This window comes from Scyliorhinus torazame, chromosome 14, assembly GCF_047496885.1.
Source record: "Scyliorhinus torazame isolate Kashiwa2021f chromosome 14, sScyTor2.1, whole genome shotgun sequence".
In the NCBI taxonomy this organism is placed as follows: domain Eukaryota; kingdom Metazoa; phylum Chordata; class Chondrichthyes; order Carcharhiniformes; family Scyliorhinidae; genus Scyliorhinus; species Scyliorhinus torazame.
The window spans coordinates 9860920-9881965 of NC_092720.1; the positions used below are offsets into that span (position 1 = coordinate 9860920).

At 48.6% G+C, this 21046-nt stretch overlaps 1 protein-coding gene across 5 annotated transcripts in view; it reads right to left on the reverse strand.

Moving 5' to 3' along the window:
• The window catches only part of LOC140389515 (phospholipase D1-like), a 241251-nt gene that overhangs the window by 119217 nt on the left and 100988 nt on the right, over positions 1-21046 (reverse strand). For all 5 annotated transcript variants that reach the window (XM_072473686.1, XM_072473684.1, XM_072473685.1 and 2 more), the window contains 2 exons: positions 3149-3340; positions 1392-1525 (listed from right to left, as the gene is read on the reverse strand). In XM_072473686.1, coding sequence (XP_072329787.1) covers positions 1392-1525; positions 3149-3305 — 291 coding nt within the window. In that variant the 5' untranslated portion in view covers positions 3306-3340. The remainder of the gene's footprint in view (positions 1-1391; positions 1526-3148; positions 3341-21046) is intronic.

Below are 21046 nucleotides of genomic sequence, written 5' to 3' on the forward strand. Positions count from 1 at the left end.
GACAGATTCTTGGAGGTTTTGTCACATGACCTCCAACCACCCTGCTGTCCCCAACCCCACCCCAGCCCCCTACCACCCCAATTCTCCCTGGGGCGTGGTCAGCTGATTAGTCCACCCTCATGGACATCCACCACTTCTTGGCCATAGGAAAGTGAAAAGAGTCATAAACATGGACGGCACGGTATCACAGTGGTTAGCGCTGTTGCTTCACAGGTCCAGGGACCCGGGTTCGATTCCCGCCTGGGTCACTGTCTGTGCGGAGTCGACACGTTCTCCCCGTGTCTGCGTGGGTTTCCTCCGGGCGCTCCGGTTTCCTCCCACAAGTCACGAAAGACGTGCTTGTCAGGTGAATTGAACATTCTGAATTCTCCCTGTGTACCTGAACAGGAGCCAGAATGTGGCAACTCGAATAATCACCTTTAATAACCTTTATTGCCACAAGTAGGCTTACATTAACACTGCAATGAAGTTACTGTGAAAAGCCCCTAGTCACCACAGGGTTCACCTGAGGAAGGAGCAGCGCTCCGAAAGCTAGTGACATCAAAACAAACCTGTTGGACTTACCTGGTGCTGTAAGACTTCTTACTTTAAAGTAATGAGCAGTAATGTTTAAGATTTTTTTTCTGAATGTACAATTTGTTGATTAACAGAGTACTTCTCCCACATTTTTATTCCCAGTTGTGTCCTGGAATATTAGCCTTTATTTCCTGGAAGCTCCAGGGTAGACCTGAAGGGTTACCACAGAGACAGCTGTAGACTGGGTTATTTCACCCTGCAACCTGTCCACCATCCACAGGGCACAAGTTAGGAGTGTAATGGAATACTCTCCACTTGCCTGGATGAGTGCAGCCCCAACGACACTCAAGAAGCTCAACACCATCCAGGACAAAGCCGCCCACTTGATTGGCACCCCTTCCCCAAATGTTAACTCCCCTACCACCGATGAATAGTGGCAGCCGTGTGTACCATCTTCAAGATGCACTGCACGATCTCACCAAGGCTCCTTCAACAGCACCTTCCAAACACATTGCGCCTACCATCTAGAAGGACAAGAGCAGCAGATACCTGGGAACCCCACCACTTGGAGGTTCCCCTCCAAGTCACTCACCACCCTGACTTGGAAATATATCGGCCGTTCGTTCACTGTCACTGGGTCAAAATCCTGGAACTCCCTCCCTAACAGAACAATGGGTGTACCTACACTACATGGACTGCACCGGTTCAAGAAGGCGGCTCACCACCACCTTCCCAAGAGCAATCAGGAGTGGGCAGTAAGTACTGGTCCAGCCAGCGATGTCCACGTCCCATGAATGAATCAAAATGAAATTGTGTATGGTTTAATAGTGGCAGAAGCAAAGCTGTGGTTTGGTTCTAAGTCCAGACACCCTCACCTTTGATGTGGAAGTGAATCGTTCCACCTCCATCACGTGGACTTTGATAGGTTGTCCAGTGAGGTACACCTTGATCTCAGGTTCCTTGAAGGAATTTGTCTTGTAAATGGCTGAGAATGGGATCTGATAGCCACCTGAAACATAAAAGATTGAAACATGGAACAGCACAAAAGGGATCATTCAGCTGAATGGGTCTGTGCCAGCTCCACACAGACTACTCCCACCCTTCCTCACCTCACCCTTCTCTCCCTTTCCCTCTCACATGTTCAACTTACTTCTCCTTCAATGGATTTATTCTCTTTGCTCGAACCACTCCCTGAGGTAGAAAATTCTCCGTGGGTGGGATCCTCCAGTCTGCCAGCAGCGCGCCCACGGGTTTCCCGAGTGCGTGGGGGCGACCATAATGGGAAACCCTATTGTCCGGGTGCGGGAACGGAGAACCCCGCTGCTGATGGGGTCACGCCGCGTAGGAAAAGGCAGCTGCCGGATCAGAGAATCCCGGCCCACATTCCCCCCACTCTCTGGGTGAAGAAGCTTAATCTGAATTCCCCACTGAATTTATTACTGACCGCTTTTCATGCTGGTCGTCCCTGGTTCTGGCCTTCCCACAAGTAGAATCGTCTTCAGGTCGGACCTATCAAACCTCTGCAGAAGTTTAGAATCCTCCATCAGGTCACCCCCTCGACCTTCTCTTTTCCACAGAACTGTCTGACCGATGGGAGCTCAGTGATAAACCACAATGCTTTGTTCCCTTGGCAGAACATCACCGCGGTGAGGAATTTCCCCAAACCATTGCAGTTGGGTTACAAGTCACTGATTAGGCCTCAGCTGAGATACCCTGGGCACCACACTTTCGGGAAGGGTGCGGGAGAGCTTGACCAGAACGGTAAGAGGAATGAGGAACGCAGATTGAAGATAACTGGCAAAAGAGCCAGAGGGGAGGTGAGCAGAGGTTTTTTGCTTTCCGCACGGCGAATGGTCCTGATTTGGAAGAGGCTACCAGAAAGATTGGCAGGGGTTGTGGGGAAAGAGCTGGCAACTTGGATTAATTATGCAGCTCTTTCAGACTGCTGGCCAGAATACAATGGGGACCATTTTGCGCCCGCGTTAGCCGTGAGTCCAAACGGTGACGTGGGCACAAAGTCCCGTGAGAATCGGAGATTGAGACTTTCTCAGCAGCTAGATTAGATTTTCCACTGCCCCTCGCCTGTGACGTAACAAGGTTCAAATACATTTCAATAAATTTTAATATAATTAGCGGCCTTTCCTGCCATATGTACACTCCACATTTAGAATTCCCCCGAGTGAAGCAGTTGAGGGGAACCCATCGGGGACGCACAGCTGAGCATAGCCCCAGGGGGAGAGGAATATGCCCGGGGGCAGTGCCAGGGGCTAGCTCTCTGGGGTGTTCCATTGGAGGGATGGGGGGAGTCCCCTTATGTGTGGGTCGTGAGGGGTTTGCCCCGGTGCATGTGGGCAGGGGGTTCTCCTTATCTATGATGGGGGAGCGTCCCCGGATCTATGGGGGAGGCGAGGAGCACCCTCACGATGGCAATGACCATGCCCCCAGACTCTCTGTCCACAGAATGCCAGAGAATCTGAGAGAAAACTTGCTGTGTGGCTGGAGAGCGACACACTGACTTCCTCACCCCAGCCAGCACTCTGTGTGAGTTCATTATATTTGGGTACGTATTGAGGGAGGAAAATACTTTCAAGTGTTGCATGATTCTTGCATTTTAAGTGACAGCCATACTCACCGGGTTCTCTCGCATCGTTGACAGTATCAAAGTCCACCTCCTCTCCCTCCAGTCTGAGCTCATTGGTGTCAAGCTTCTCCATGAGTTGGCTGATGCCCGAGGCCACACCTTTGAGTGCAGAAGACCGCTGTAACGAGCTTTGCATTCCCTCCGGCATTTTGAGAACTAGCACTGAGAGACGAGCCAACCAGTCTGGAAATAAAGGAAAAATAAGTCAACTTGCGTTCGTCTGGCACTCCGAACTTGATAAAACATTTCACAGTAACTTCATTGCAGTGTTAATGTAAGCCTACTTGTGACACTAATAAAGATTATTATTATTATAGTGAACCAGGTGAGATTTTACAACAATCAACAATGGTTTCAGTGTCACAATTAGATTTTAATTCCAGATGTTTTATGGAATTTAAATTTCACAATGGTGGGATTTGAATCTGGGTCCCGACACCACTGCCCCCTCCAGTCACAGGAATGTTAGAAAGGAAAATCTGATTCCAAGCTACAAAGGGGTGGATTTTATACAGTGTTTTAAAGGTGGAGAGCTTGAAGGAGGGGATTCCAGAGTTTAGGACCCAAGCGGCTAAAGACAAGGCTACCAATGGTGGACAGACCATCAGGAATGTACAACTGGCAAGAATTAGAGGTGAATAGATACCTCGGAGGGTTCTGAAATTGGAGGAGATGACACCGATAGGGAGGGTTGTGGGATTGCAGGAGATTGCAGAGATAGGGAGGGTTGTGGACTGGAGCAGATTACAGAAATAGTGAGGATTGTGGGATTCAAGGGGATTACAGAGATAGGGAGAGTTGTGGACTGGAGGAGATTACAGAAATAGGGAGGACTGTGGGATTCAAGGGGATTACAGAGATAGGGAGAGTTGAGGACTGGAGGAGGTTACAGAAATAGGGAAGTGGAAGGTCATGGAAGGATTTGAAAACAGGGATGAGAACTTTACAATTGAGGTCTGACGGTGGATGGACTACACCCCAGGGTTCTAAAAGAGATAGCTGAGGAGATTGTGGGGGCATTGGTGATGATCTTTCAGGAATCACTGGAGGCAGGAAGGGTCCCAGAGGACTGGAAAGTGGTTAATGTAACACCACTGTTTAAGAAGGGAGGGAGGCAGAAGACAGGAAATTATAGGCCGGTTAGCCTGATTTCGGTCATTGGTAAGATTTTAGATTCCATTATTAAAGATGAGATCGCGAAGTACTTGGGAGTGCATGATAAAATAGGACTGAGTCAGCTCGGCTTCGTCAACGGGAGGTCATGACTGACAAATCTGTTAGAGTTCTTTGAGGAGGTAACAAAGACGTTAGACAAAGGAGAACGAGTTGACGCAATTTATTTAGATTTCCAGAAGGCCTTTGACAAGGTGACGTATAGGAGACTGTTAAATAAGTTAAAAGCCCACGGTGTTCAGGGTAAGATCCTGGCATGCATAGAGGATTGGCTGACTGACAGAAGGCAGAGAGTGGGGATAAAGGGGTCTTTTTCAGGATGGCAGCCGGTGACTAGTGGTGTGCCTCAGGGGTCGGTGCGGGGACCACAACTTTTCACAATATACATTAATGATCTGGAAGAAGGAACTGAAGGCACTGTTGCTAAGTTTGCAGATGATACAAAGATCTGTCGAGGGACAGGTAGTATTGAGGAAGCAGGGGGGCTGCAGAAGGATTTTGACAGGCCAGCAGAGTGGGCAGTGAAGTGGCAGATGGAATACAATGGAAAAGTGTGAGGTTATGCACTTTGTAAGGAGGTATGGAGGCATAGACTATTTCCTGAATGGGGAAATGCTGAGGAAATCAGAAGCACAAAGGGACTTGGGAGTCCTTGTTCACGATTCTCTTAAGGTTAACGTGCAGGTTCAGTCGGCAGTTACGAAGGCAAATGCAATGTTAGCATTCATGTCAAGAGGGCTAGAATACAAGACCAGGGATGTACTTCTGAGGCTGTGGTCAGACCCCATTTGGAGTATTGTGAGCAGTTTTGGGCCCCGTATCTAAGGAAGGATGTGCTGGCCTTGGAAAGGGTCCAGAGGAGGTTCATAAGAATGATCCCTGGAATGAAGAGCTTGTCGTCTGAGGAACGGTTGAGGAGTCTGGGTCTGTATTCATTGGAGTTTAGAAGGATGAGGGGGGGGGGAAATATTGAAACTTACAGGATACTGCGAGGCCTGGATAGAGTGGATGTGGAGAGGATGTTTCCACTTGTAGGAAAAAACTAGAAGCTGAGGACACAATCTCAGACTAAAGGGACGATCCTTTAAAACAGAGATGAGGAGGAATTTCTTCAGCCAGAGGGTGGTGAATCTGTGGAACTCTTTGCCGCAGAAGGCTGTGGAGGCCAAATCGCTGAGTGTCTTTAAGACAGAGATAGATAGGTTCTTGATTAAAAGGGGAGCAGGGGTTATGGGGAGAAGGCAGGAGAATGGGGATGAGAAAAATATCAGCCATGATTGCATGGCGGAGCAGACTGGATGGGGCGAGTGGCCTAATTCTGCTCCTATGTATTATGGTCTTATGGTGTTGGTTAATGTTATAACCCACACGGGATGACCTACTGCCCTGTGGCCCTTTCAGAATACAAGCACCCCCAATAAGGAGGGGGGGACCCTTAACTGAGTTCATGTGCCTTTGTGTAAATAGAGTCGACCAGTCAGGCACCGCTTCGAGAAGGCCCAGTGGGGAATGCCGGGAGCTGTACATAATAGTTAAGGTGTTAAATAAAGTAAGTTTTGATTTTCTCTCCAACTCGGTGTGGACCCCTTCCATTGCTCCTTACGAAAGTTAACAAGGAGTAAATGTGGGCCAGCGAGCACAGAGGGGATTAGGAATGGAACTTAGTGTGAGTCTGAACATAAGCACTGGAAGTTTGGATGACTTCAGGTTTACAGAGGGTGGAGTGCGGGAGATTTGCCAGAAGTGCATTGGAACAGTCAGATCTGGAGGGTTTCAGCAGAAGCTGGGGTGTGGCATTGGTGGAGTTGGACGATATTAGGAAGGTGGATATAAGCGGAGCAGGTATGTGACGAGGAACTCAAATCAGGGCCAAATATGACTCCAAACAGAAAAATGATCAACGCGTTCTAAACAATCCATGCCTTCATTTCCTTTGAATATTTTTGTTCAATGCTTAGAAAAATAAGCGAGATGGAAAACGAGGCAGCTTTGGCTGACTGTCAAGAACATCCAATCAGACTTCCGGGTGCGGCGATGACCAGCTGAGTCGCACGTTTCGGCAGCTCCCAGTGAAACGGACTTTTGGGCTCTTGATAGGAGCCCCAACGGCAATTTTGACGGCTAAAAACACTGTGTGGTAAACCAGAAGGGAATCCCCCCTGGATACGGATGGAAAAAGGAGGAGAAAGTGGCCGGATTGCAGTGGATCCTTTAGAACAGCAGCAAGGAAGGCAAGCAAAAACCAAGATGGCGTCGGAAGGTGGCAGTTTAACATGGGGCCCTGAACAACAAGAGTTCTTGAAATGCTGTGTGGAAGAGATCAAAAAGGAAATGAAGAAAGAGCTGTTGGCCCCGATACAACAGGCGATCGAAGGGCTAAAAGAGGAACAAAAGACCCAGGAGCGGGAGCTTCGGGTCGTGAAGGCAAAGGCAGCAGAGAATGAGGACGACATACAGGGCCTGGTGGTGAAGACGGAGACGCAGGAGGCACATCAGAAACGATGTGTGGAAAGGTTGGAGGCACTGGAAAACAACGCAAGGAGGAACAACCTGAGGATTCTTGGTCTTCCTGAAGGTGTGGAGGGAGCGGACGTCGGGGCATATGTGAGCACGATGCTGCACTCGTTAATGGGAGCGGAGGCCCCGGCGGGTCCGTTGGAGGTGGAGGGAGCATACCGAGTGATGGCGCGAGGACCGAGAGCAGGAGAAATTCCCAGAGCCATAGTGGTGAGATTCCTCCGTTTTAAGGATAGAGAAATGGTCCTTAGATGGGCGAAGAAAACTCGGAGCAGTAAATGGGAGAACGCGGTGATCCGCGTTTATCAAGACTGGAGTGCGGAGGTGGCAAGAAGGAGGGCGAGCTTTAATCGGGCCAAGGCGGTGCTTCATAAAAAGAAGATAAAATTTGGAATGCTGCAACCGGCAAGACTGTGGGTCACATATCGAGGGAGGCACCACTACTTTGAGACGGCGGATGAAGCGTGGACTTTTATTGTGGAAGAAAAACTGGAATGAGTGGGTTATTAAAAAGAACGTTTGAACAAAGTGGTGGGGCGAATGTGGGGGGCAAAGAGGGGGGTTAAAAAGGGGGGAAAGAGGAGTTTTATGTACTAATCCTGCGATGTGGTAACTTTTCTCTCTCCCACAGGTGGTGATGGGGGGAGGAGGGGAGGTGGAGGAGATGGGGCGTTGGCCATTGGGGGCGGAGCCAAGGGAGAAGCGCGGGCTTGGTTCCCGCGCTATGATAATCATGGCGGGAATAGAGAAGCAGGAAGGAGGGGGCGTCGCACGGTGCGAGCCGAGGTCACGGGGGGAAGCCGAGGTCGGCCAGAGTTTGCTGACTTCTGGGAGCAACATGGGGGGAGTAATTACGCTCGCGGGGGATCTAGCTGGGAATTACTGGGTTGTTGCTGCTGGGGAGAGGGGGGAGCTGGTATGGGGGAGGATGGGCGGGGGGGCACCGCCTGGGGGAGATACAGCTGCGTGGGAACCGGGTGAGGAGCTGGAAAAAAGTGATGGCTAATCGACAAGGGGGGGGGGGTAGGAAGCCCCCCAACTCGGCTGATCACGTGGAACGTGAGAGGGCTGAACGGGCCGATAAAGAGGGCACGGGTACTCGCACACCTTAAGAAACTTAAGGCAGATGTGGTTATGTTACAGGAAACGCACCTGAAACTGATAGACCAGGTTAGGCTACGCAAAGGATGGGTGGGGCAGGTGTTCCATTCGGGGCTAGATGCGAAAAACAGGGGGGTGGCTATATTAGTGGGGAAGCGGGTAATGTTCGAGGCAAAGACTATAGTGGCGGATAACGGGGGCAGATACGTGATGGTGAGTGGCAAACCACAGGGGGAGACGGTGGTTTTGGTAAACGTATATGCCCCGAACTGGGATGATGCCAATTTTATGAGGCGGATGCTAGGACGCATTCCGGACCTAGCGATGGGAAAGCTGATAATGGGGGGAGATTTTAATACGGTGTTGGAACCAGGGCTGGATAGGTCGAAGTCCAGGACTGGAAGGAGGCCGGCAGCAGCCAAGGTACTTAAAGATTTTATGGAGCAGATGGGAGGTGTAGACCCGTGGAGATTTAGCAGACCTAGGAGTAAGGAGTTCTCGTTTTTCTCCTATGTCCATAAAGTCTACTCGCGAATAGACTTTTTTGTGCTGGGTAGGGCATTGATCCCGAAGGTGAGGGGAACGGAGTATACGGCTATAGCCATTTCGGATCACGCTCCACACTGGGTGGACTTGGAGATAGGGGAGGAAACAGGAGGGCGCCCACCCTGGAGAATGGACATGGGACTAATGGCAGATGAGGAGGTGTGTCTAAGGGTGAGGGGGTGCATTGAAAAGTACTTGGAACTCAATGATAATGGGGAGGTCCAGGTGGGAGTGGTCTGGGAGGCGTTGAAGGCGGTGGTTAGAGCGGAGCTGATATCAATAAGGGCACATAAAGGGAAGCAGGAGAGTAAGGAACGGGAACGGTTGCTGCAAGAACTTTTGAGGGTGGACAGACAACATGCGGAAGCACCGGAGGAGGGACTGTACAGGGAAAGGCAAAGGCTACATGTAGAATTTGACTTGCTGACTACGGGCACTGCAGAGGCACAATGGAGGAAGGCACAGGGTGTACAGTACGAATATGGGGAGAAGGCGAGAAGGGGAGAAGGTTGCTGGCACACCAATTGAGGAAAAGGGGAGCAGCGAGGGAAATAGGGGGAGTGAGGGATGAGGAAGGAGAGATGGAGCGGGGAGCGGAGAGAGTGAATGGAGTGTTCAAGACATTTTATAAAAAATTATATGAAGCTCAACCCCCGGATGGGAGGGAGAGAATGATGGGCTTCTTGGATCGGCTGGAATTTCCCAAGGTGGAAGAGCAGGAAAGGGTGGGACTGGGAGCACAGATCGAGGTAGAAGAAGTGGTGAAAGGAATTAGGAGCATGCAGGCAGGAAAAGCCCCGGGACCGGATGGATTCCCAGTCGAATTCTATAGAAAATATGTGGACTTGCTCGCCCCGGTACTGACGAGGACCTTTAATGAGGCAAAGGAAAGGGGACAACTGCCCCCGACTATGTCTGAAGCAACGATATCGCTTCTCTTAAAGAAGGAAAAGGACCCGCTACAATGCGGGTCCTATAGACCTATTTCCCTCCTAAATGTAGATGCCAAGATCCTGGCCAAGGTAATGGCAATGAGAATAGAGGAATGTGTCCCGGGGGTGGTCCACGAGGACCAAACTGGGTTTGTGAAGGGGAGAGAGCTGAACACGAATATACGGAGGTTGTTAGGGGTAATGATGATGGCCCCACCAGAGGGAGAAACGGAGATAGTAGTGGCGATGGATGCCGAGAAAGCATTTGATAGAGTGGAGTGGGATTATTTGTGGGAGGTGTTGAGGAGATTTGGTTTTGGAGAGGGGTATGTTAGATGGGTTCAGCTGTTGTATAGGGCCCCAGTGGCGAGCGTGGTCATGAATGGATGGGGATCTGCATATTTTCGGCTCCATAGAGGGACAAGGCAGGGATGCCCTCTGTCCCCATTATTGTTTGCACTGGCGATTGAGCCCCTGGCGATAGCGTTGAGGGGTTCCAAGAAGTGGAGGGGAGTACTTAGGGGAGAAGAACACCGGGTATCTTTGTATGCGGACGATTTGCTACTATACGTGGCAGACCCGGCGGAGGGGATGCCAGAAATAATGCGGATACTTGGGGAGTTTGGGGATTTTTCAGGGTATAAATTGAACATGGGGAAAAGTGAGTTGTTTGTGGTGCATCCAGGGGAGCAGAGTAGAGAAATAGAGGACCTACCGTTGAGGAAGGTAACAAGGGACTTTCGTTACCTGGGGATCCAGATAGCTAAGAATTGGGGCGCATTGCATAGGTTAAATTTAACGCGGTTGGTGGAACAGATGGAGGGGGATTTCAAGAGATGGGATATGGTATCCCTGTCACTGGCAGGGAGGGTGCAGGCGGTTAAGATGGTGGTCCTCCCGAGATTCCTCTTTGTGTTTCAGTGCCTCCCGGTGGTGATCACGAAGGCTTTTTTTAAAAGGATTGAAAAGAGCATCATGGGTTTTGTGTGGGCCGGGAAGACCCCGAGAGTGAGGAAGGGATTCTTACAGCGTAGCAGGGATAGGGGGGGGCTGGCACTACCGAGCCTAAGTGAGTATTATTGGGCCGCTAATATTTCAATGGTGAGTAAGTGGATGGGAGAGGAGGAGGGAGCGGCGTGGAAGAGATTAGAGAGGGCGTCCTGTAGGGGGTCTAGCCTACAGGCTATGGTGACAGCCCCATTGCCGTTCTCACCGAGGAACTACACCACAAGCCCGGTGGTGGTGGCTACACTGAAGATTTGGGGACAGTGGAGACGGCATAGGGGAAAGACTGGAACCTTGGGGGGGGTCCCCGATAAGAAACAATCATAGGTTTGCCCCGGGGGGAATGGATGGGGGATATGGAATGTGGCAAAGAGCAGGAATAACGCAACTGAAAGATCTGTTTGTGGATGGGAAGTTCGCGAGTCTGGTAGCGCTGACCGAGAAATATGGGTTGCCCCAAGGGAATGCATTCAGGTATATGCAACTGAGGGCTTTTGCGAGGCAACAGGTGAGGGAATTCCCGCAGCTCCCGACACAAGAGGTGCAGGACAGAGTGATCTCAAAGACATGGGTGGGGGATGGTAAGGTGTCAGATATATATAGGGAAATGAGGGACGAAGGGGAGACTATGGTAGATGAACTAAAAGGGAAATGGGAAGAAGAGCTGGGGGAGGAGATCGAGGAGGGGCTGTGGGCAGATGCCCTAAGCAGGGTAAACTCGTCGTCCTCGTGTGCCAGGCTAAGCCTGATTCGGTTTAAGGTATTACACAGGGCGCATATGACTGGAGCACGGCTCAGTAAATTTTTTGGGGTGGAGGATAGGTGTGCGAGGTGCTCGAGAAGCCCAGCGAATCATACCCATATGTTTTGGTCATGCCCGGCACTACAGGGGTTTTGGATGGGGGTGACAAAGGTGCTTTCAAAAGTAGTAGGAGTCCGGGTCGAACCAAGCTGGGGGTTGGCTATATTTGGGGTTGCACAAGAGCCGGGAGTGCAGGAGGCGAGAGAGGCCGATGTTTTGGCCTTTGCGTCCCTAGTAGCCCGGCGCAGGATATTGCTAATGTGGAAAGAAGCCAAGCCCCCGGGGGTGGAGACCTGGATAAATGACATGGCGGGGTTTATAAAGCTAGAGCGGATTAAGTTCGTCCTAAGGGGGTCGGCTCAAGGGTTCACTAGGCGGTGGCAACCGTTCGTCGAATACCTCGCAGAAAGATAGACGGAATGGAAAAAAGAAGGCAGCAGCAGCAGCCCAGGATCGGGGGGGGGGGGGGGGGGGGGGAGGAGGAACCAGAAGGACTCTCAGGGTTGTTAATATATACTGTATAGTATGTATAGGTCGTTGCTACAGATAATTATATATTGGACTATTAAATTATATTTTTGGAGAGTGTTACTTGTGATAAGGCAGTTGCCAATTAGGGCTAGTTTTCATTTTTGTTATTTATTATTTATTCATTTTTTGTTTATAAAATAGGTCATTGTTATTTGTGTTGTTATAATATTGTGTAAAGGATGCACAATGTACTGTGTTGGTTGACCAAAAATTTTCAATAAAATATTTAATTAAAAAAAAAGAACATCCAATCAACTGCTTTCTGATTGGACGATTGCATAGGGACACTTCTAGGATTGGTTTGTCGAGTGACCAATGTTAGCGGCATTGGGGAGGGGGGGGTGTCACCGTGAAGCAGGAATCCGTGTGGTAACACTTCTTGGAACATGGAGAACGCGAATTGGCAACAGGAGGAACAACGCAGGCGAGAACAGGAAGAGTTTGACGGTCAGCTGCTGAACAATTATCTCATCCAATTTGATGTTTCCCTTCTTGCTTTAGCTGGGCGTCCAAATTCACCACTTGCAAATGAAGCAATGTCTGCACTGTCGTCTGAGTCAACTAAAAAAAACGAACAAGCTTTGGAATGAGCCCAGGAGGATGCATTGAGGTAGTGGCCAACACTCCTCAGAACACAAATATCGACACTGCAGAGAAATAGAAAAGAAGGACTTTCATTTTTCTATTAACTCTTTCATGGGTGTGGGCAAGGTAAGCATTCGTTTCCCACACCTAATTGCCCTTTGAACTGGGTGGCCTGGCCAGGCTAATTCAGAGGGCAGTTCAGGATCAACCGCATTGCTGTGGACCTGGAGTCACATGTAGGCCAGACCAGGCAAAGACAGCAGATTTCCTTCCCTACAGGACATCGGCGAACCAGATATGTTTTTTTTTAACATCTATTATGGCGACTGTTACTGAGACGAGCTCTCGTGGAACTGAATTTAAATTCAACCAGCGTGGGATTTGAACCCATGTCCTTGGCCGGGATTCTGGATTACTCGACCAGTTACATCGCCACCGCCATCTCCACAAAGTGCCTTTCATCCTAGAATTTACAGTGCAGAAGGAGACCATTCGGCCCATCGAGTCTGCACCGGCTCTTGGAAAGAGCACCCCACCCAATGGTCCACACCTCCACTCTATCCCCATTACCCAATAACCCCACCCAACACTAAGGGCAATTTTGGACATTAAGGGCAATTTATCACGGCCAATCCACCTACCCTGCATATCTTTGGACTGTGGGAGGAAACCGGAGCACCCGGAGGAAACCCACGCACACACGGGGAGGATGTGCAGACTCCGCACAGACAGTGACCCAAGCCGGGAATCGAACCTGGGACCCTGGAGCTGTGAAGCAATTGTGCTATCCACACTGCTACCGTGCCGCCCACTCACCCATCAAGAAGTCCAAACACACTTCACAGCCAATGGAGAACACGACAATTTAAAGGAATGACTGTATTTCTTTAATATATGTTTTCCTATGGATTGCATGGCAGGGGTGGGGGGCGGGGGATGGAGGGGGGGGGGGGGGGGGTGAGGAATGTACTTTATCCACCAAGGTCATCTCCTTCCACAGCCCTCATACAATCTCGCCTCTCATAGATGCTACAAACTCATTTAATCCCCTATTGGGAGATTATATAAAGGCGCTCCCTCGTCCCCTTAATGCTTGATATGTACCGTTTATTAACTCCGTTACCTGTCCCTGTAACCTTCATTTCCACAGATCACATTTCCTTAGCCCCATCCACACGGGATTTATGAACAACTTTGTTTTTTTCCTCTGAATTTCACCCAATAACGTTCAGTCCATTCCTGTCGCACAAGCTGTCTTTTGGAGCAAATTAATTTGTACATCAAGTCATGTTCCTGGATGTCTGGTCAATGGCATTCGGAGAAGTGGGAAATAGATCGTCAATGTCGCAATGACCCAACGTACCTTGTGAAAAGGTATCAGTCTGCCAGGCTTTGGGCCTGAGATGGAGTTAGGGATGTCTCTGATATTTACCTGTCACAGTAGCCATTGATCACCCCTTAGACCTCTAAACTCCAGCAGATACAAGCCCAGCCTCTCCACCCTTTCTTCAGAACACAACCCACCCATTCCAGATATTAGTCCAGTAAACCTTCACGGAACTGCTTCCAAGTCATTTACATTCTTCCTTAAATAAAGAGGTCCATACTGTTCACTGTATTGCAGATGCCGTCTCTCCAATGCCATAGAATCCAAAGATTCATAAAATTCGGTAGCCCCGTGCATTGATCGTGGACAATCCACCTAACCTGCACATATTTGGATTCTGGGAGGAAACCGGAGCACCCAGAGGAAACCCACGCTGATACGGGGAGAATGTACAAACTCCACACAGTCACCCAAAACTGGAATCGAACCCGGGTCCCTGACGTTGTGAGGAAGCAGTGCTGATTACTGTGTCACGGTGCTTTGAATAACTGAAGCATAATGTCCCAACCTTTTGTATTCAATTCCCCTCTCAATAAACAATAACATTCTATTAATGCAGCATGGTAGTATTGTGGATAGCACAATTGCTTCACAGCTCCAGGGTCCAAGGTTCGATTCCGGCTTGGGTCACTGTCTGTGCGGAGTCTGCACGTTCTCCCCGTGTCTGCGTGGGTTTCCTCCGGGTGCTCCGGTTTCCTCCCACAGTCCAAAGATGTGCAGGTTAGGTGGATTGACCATGATAAATTGCCCTTAGTGTTGGGTGGGGTTACTGGGTTATGGGGATAGGGTGGAGGTGTTGCCCTTGGGTAGGGTGCTCTTTCCAAGAGCCGGTGCAGACTTGATGGGCTGAATGGCCTCCTTCTGCACTGTAAATTCTATGATAATTAACTTACCGAATTGCTTGCTGTACCTGCATACTAATGTTTTGTGATTCATGCACTCGGACACCCAGATCTCTCTGCATCTCAGAGCTCTGCAATCTCTCACCATTTAAATAATGTGCCTCCATTTTTATTCTTCCTGCCAAAATAGACAATTTCACATTTTCTCACATTATACTCCATTTGCCAGATCTTTGTTCACTCACTTAACTGATCCATATCCCGTCGTAGCCTCCCTATGTCACTTACTTTCCTACCGATCTCTGTATCATCAGCCAATTTAGCAACCATACCTTCAAAATAGTCATTTGTAAAAATTGTATAAAGTTGAGGCACCAGCATTAATCTCTATAGCACAACATTCATTAATCTTGCCAACCAGTAATTTGTCCATTAATGCTTACTCTCTGTTTCCTGTTAGCTAGCCAATCTTCTATCAATATCAATACATTACCATCCACACCATGAGCTTTTATTTTAAGCAATAACCTTTGACGTGGCACCTTACCAAATGCCTTCTGGAATCTAAGTACAGTACACCCACCGGCTCCCCTTTATCCACAGGCCTACTACTATAACATCTTTAACGATAGTAAAAATGTTAGAAGCTACGACAGATGTTAAGCTAACTGGCCTGCAATTTCCTGCTTTCTGTCCCCTTCCCTTCTTGAATAAAAACCATAGAATCCCTACAGTGCAGAAGGAGGCCATTTGGCCCATCGAGTCTGCACCGACACAGGAAAAACACTTGACCTACCTACCTAATCCCATTTGCCAGCTCTTCGCCCATAGCCTTGAATGTTATGACGTGCCAAGTGCTCATCCAGGTACTTTTTAAAGGATGTGAGGCAACCCGCCTCTACCACCCTCCCATGTGCTTTGCTTTACATAGATTGCGGGGAGTGTCTTGAGATGGACTGAAAGCTGGTTAGCAGACAGGAAGCAAATGGTTGGAATAAATGGGTCTTTTTCCGATTGGCGGGCAGTGACTAGTGGGGTACTGTAGGGATCAGTGCTGGAACCCCAACTGTTCACATTATATATTATGTATTATCTCCAAATTTGCAGATGGTACAAAGTTGGGTGGGAGGGTGAGTTGTGAGGAGGCTGTAGAGATGCTTCCGTGGGATTAGGACAGGCTGAGTAAGTGGGCATAGGCATGACAATGTGGATAAATGTGAGGTTATCTGCTTTGGCAGCAAAAATAGGAAGGCAGATTATTATTTCAATGGGAGCAAATTGACTGAGGTGGATACTCAGCGAGACCTTGGTGTCCTCGTGCATCAGTCGCTGAAAGTAAGCGGGTAGGTACAGCAGGCAGTAAAGAAGGCAAATGGTATGTTGGCTTCATAGCGAGAGGATTTGAGTATAGGAAGAGATGTTTCACTGCAATTGTATCGGGCATTGGGGAGGCCCCACCTGGAGTATTGTGGGCAGTTTTGGTCTCCTTATCTGAGGAAGGATGTTCTTGCTATGGAGGGAGTACAGCGAAGGTTCCCCAGGCTGATTCCTGGGATGGTGGGACTGTCATACGAGGAGAGACTAAGTTGGTTCGGATTATATTCATTGATGTTTGGAAGACTGAGAGGGGATCTCATAGAAACTTATAAAATTCTAACAGGATTAGACAGGGTACATTCAGAAATAATTTTCCCGATGGTGAGGAGTCCAGATCTAGAGGTCATAGCTTGAAGATAAGGGGCAAATCTTTTTGGACAAAGCCTCCTTCATCGGGGCAACAAGACTCTGATCCACCCACTCCTTTAGCGAGGTCATCAATCTCTTGCGATGCTTGTCAAAGTGCTCAGAAAATAGCAGCTCAAACTCTCTCACCATCATTGTCAATTGGGTGACTGTCTGTGTGGAGTCTGCACGTTCTCCCCGTGTCTGCGTGGGTTTCCTCCGGGTGCTCCGGTTTCCTTCCACAGTCGAAAGACGTGCAGGCTAGGTGGATTGGCCATGCTAGATTGCCCTTAGTGTCCAAAAATGTTAAGTGGGGATACTGAATTACGGGGATGGGGTGCAGGTGTGGGGATAGGTAGGTTGCTCTTTCCAAGGGCCGGTGCAGATTTAATGGTCCTCCTTCTGCACTGTAAATTCTCTAATTCTATGATCACCTCAGCGAGCTTATCCACTCTAAAGGGCACAGCCCCATTCGACAAGCCATTTCCCGCCATCTTTCCTCCCGCTGGACTCCCCATCGAACTTGCCGGTGGACTTTCGCTCGTCCCCTTTTTCCCTGGATTCTTTTCCTGGATTTATGACATCCTTTGGTTGCCTTAGACTTTCCCCATAAATAATCATAACCAAATTCTCCCCGGAAACTTGGTGGGAAGGGGCAAAAACCAAAAGCTCAAGCACTAGCCACCCAAATTGCAACCTCCACCAACATGTTGCCACTGGAAGTCATGTCTGATTTTAAAAACGGCACTTCTGGCAGCACAGCACTCCCTCAATACTGCACACCTTTTACGAGTTGGTGCCATATTTCAGCCTGATAATGCTCTTTTGTGTTGCCCTGGGGAACCTTTATGTGTTGAATGTGCTATAGAACTTTTCAAAGAACCTTTCACTGAAGAGCAGATTTATAGTAGTGTTGGGCATTGAAAGTGCAAAGGTTGGGAGTTCTTAGCATGTAATAAGGGAGCTAGTATCGAATTTAATGTTCCGTGTAACAAATACTGTATTGGCTGGTAAGATTATTGGCGTGGTTTCAATCTCCTATTAACTGGTGGTTTAGCAGGTGATGATTGGTGAGAAGAATTGAAAAGTGCAGAAGTCACATTGGAAATACAACCAGGAAGTAATGGCTGGGTTGAGGTATCCTGTGTGTTTTTGCACTGCCATAACCACAGCTAATTTCAGAAACACGCATTTCAAAAACCAGAAGTAACTGTTTGGGCAATGAACACTTTTTCTCTGGGGTTTGTGATGTCACAGGCGACATATAACTTGGAAGTGATCATTTGTAAAATGTGATTTTTTTTTTAATGGAAGTTTTCACAGGGCATGGGGAGTATTCAGTTGCCGAACACATTGCAAAACCATTTTGATTCATACTAAAAAGGAAACAAAAAGTGCTGGAAATACCCAGCAGGTTAGACTGCAGAGAAGAGAACAGAGCTAACACTGATGACCTTCGTTCAGACCTGGAGTACGTCAGAGATGTAACAGGTTTTAAACAGTAACTGAAGGAGGGAAAAGGTGAGGAAGGGAGATCAGAATGAAAGGGAAGGCCTGTGATCGGGTGGAGAGGAGGAGAGATGAAATGACAAAAGGGATGATGGAACGAGACAAAATGAGGTGGTAAAGGAAAGGTACAGAAACAAAAAAGAGATGGGCTGAGAGTTTTGGGAAGGGGAATTTGACCCACATCCCCGTTCACTCATCACCTTTGTGCCCACTCACTGATTGGCTCTTGACCTGTCAACATCTCAAATTTAAAATTCCCATCCTTCTGTTCCAATTCCCCCCCATGGATTTAACCTCTCCCCGTCTCTGTTACTTCCACCAGCCCCATAACCCTCCGAGCTCTTTGTCCGCTCATTCTGCCCTCTTGCTCATTTCTCATTCTCTGTTGACGTGTAAACTCTGAGCAACAAGTGACCCTCTGTCTCTGATACCGAAAACTCAAAATGTTTATTTATTTACTCACTACAATTTTGCTCTGAGTAACATAGGCAAATGACCTAATGTTACTTCTCATATTTTGTCATTTGTAGCATTTCCCCTTTCCAAAGAAGCTGCAGTAATATTGGCCAAAATAGTTGCATTACTTTCACCAAGATCTTACTGCATCATTACAAGGGAGGCCATTCATCGCGTCCTCAGCCTTCGACACAGAGGCTTCTAGTGAATAATTTTATACCAAGCACAAGCTATTTCCCCTTTTGGTTCATGTAACAGATCCCAGACACTATTTTGAAGAAGAGCAGGAATGTTCTGCCCAATGTTCTGACCAATATTAATCAACCTGCCAAACACACAGCCTCGACCACCTTGAAGAACAAGGGCAGCAGGTGCATGGGAACACCACCAACTGCAAGTCCCCTCCAAGCCACACACCGCCCTGACTTGGAATTACATCGCCGTTCCTTCATTGTCACTGGGTCAGGAGAACTCCCTCCCTCACAGCCCTGTTGGTGTACCTACACCATGTCACCTGCAGCGGTTCAAAAAGGCAGCTGGCCACCAGCTTGTCAAGGACAGTTAGGCATGGGCAAGAAATGCTGTCCGAGCCAGCGATGCCCACGTCGCATTGGCAATTACATTTTTTTTGAAAGGTCCCTCAAACACTAAAAACAGATCTGGTCATTATCACAGTGATGTTTGTGGGATCACACTGTGCACAGATTTGCTGTTGCGTTCCCTACACTACAACAGTGAACACACTTTTTTAAAAGTACCTCATTGATTGTGAAAGGTTCGGAGAAGTTGCCGCATAAATGCTGATTCTTTCTCTGCTGTGTGTCAGTTTTGAAACATGAGGAACATCATTTCAATCTGGTGCTACGCTCCGGTCTGCTCAGGTTACAGGCTGAACCGTACTGTGGGCGGAATGCTGGGGAAGGCAGTCACTGGGTTATCTGTGTTCATTCCACACTCTGAGGCTGATACAAACGAATGAGTAACAACTGATCTTGCCCAGGCTCTACCCAGGTTAGAATAATTTCCGCTAAAGACTGGGCTGTCTGGAATATTGTACAACGGTTAATGGCCCTGAAGAAACTTGCACAGTGAAATTGGTTAAACACGGTGTATCAAACACGAGATATGTGTTTGCCGGAGGGTGGGGGGCAGTGGAACAGGTGATTAGTTATTCACAACACTTCACCTGCTCATACAAGTAGCATTACATTGACTTAACTAAAGTGAAAGGAAACATTCAACCCTGACCAATGGGGATTGATGGGCATTACCCAAAACTCTCAGTATTGACTGCGGAGTTCTTTTTAATTTGTTTATGGGATGTGAGCATCAGAGGTCAGACCAGTATTTATTGCCCATCCCTAACTGCCCTTGGGAAGGTGGTGGCGAGTCGCCTTCTTGAACCGCTGCAGTCCATGAGGTGTAGGTACACCCACAGTGCTGTTAGGGAGGGAGTTCCAGGGTTTTGACCCAGCCACAGTGAAGGGACCACATTAGAATGGTGTGTGGCTTGGATCTGTTGCCCCTGTCGTTCCAGGTGGTAGAGGGTTGGGAGATGCTGTCAATGTAGCTGAGAACTCTGAGGTGGGATGGCGTGGGCGGCATGCAAGACATAGATGCCTGGAACTCGCTGCCGGAGGAGGTGGTGGAAGCAGGGACGATAGTGATGTTTAAGGGGCATCTTGACAAATACATGAATAGGATGGGAATAGAGGGACACAGATCCCGGAAGTGCAGAAGATTGTAGTTTAGTCGGGCAGCATGGTCGGCGCAGGCTTGGAGGGCCGAAGGGCCTGTTCCTGTGCTGTACTGTTCTTTGTTCTTTATATGCACCATATAAACAGGTGGACCATATATCCAGATAAATTTACGCCCAGCACATAAAACTGTGCACTAGTGACACACACATAAACCAAACTTTCTCTCTCCATTGTAACCCCTTCTCAGTCACTTTCTCAGAGCTACTTACAAAGCACAGAGTGGGGCGGGGCTCCATGCTGGCTAATGGGGTTAATGCTGGCTATTCTTGCCTCAAGCTCACTCAACCACGGTGACCCCAAAACTAAGTTTGGATTGGCAGTGAGTTAGTCACAAGGTAGCAGTCCACCTGCTTCGGGAGGTCCTCTGGTTGGATGAGATGAAACTACACTAATCTCAAATTCAATCGGGAGTCAATTAATTTGTAAAGGATATCAACTGCGGCCCAATGGGTACCTCTTACCAGTAGAGTCTGAAGGCCACACTCCAGATGCTGAACACATCATCCAGACTGACACCCCTGTACGAGTGCTGAGAGTGTGCTGTACAATCTATCAGGTTAAATCTTAAACCAAGGGTCCTGTCTGTCCTCTCATTTGGGATTAGAGATTTTGTAGCCACGAGGGGGGGGGCTTGTCCTGGGATCAATATTCATCCCTCAGTCAACGTCGCTGAAACAGATGATCTGGCAAGAATCTCATTCCTGTTGGTGGGATCTTGCTGTGCGCAAATTGGCTGCCGCATTTTCTACATTACAACAGTGACTACATCACCAAAAAGAGGTTTGTGAAAGGTGCTGTATAAAGACCAGTGTCTAGTTTTCAATCTGTCCTCAGTGGGAGCGTCACAGAAATGCCAGAGCCAGCACCCGAGGTCTCTTTCAGGCCTTTAAAGTTTTTGCATCATGAAGCATTAATCTGCTGGTGGGGTCGTTTGCAATCTGATCAAAACCCTTTGTGTGACAGCAGTAGACGTGTAGTGACTTGGTGTCTAACGGCTATGACAGTGCGCTATTAGCTATGG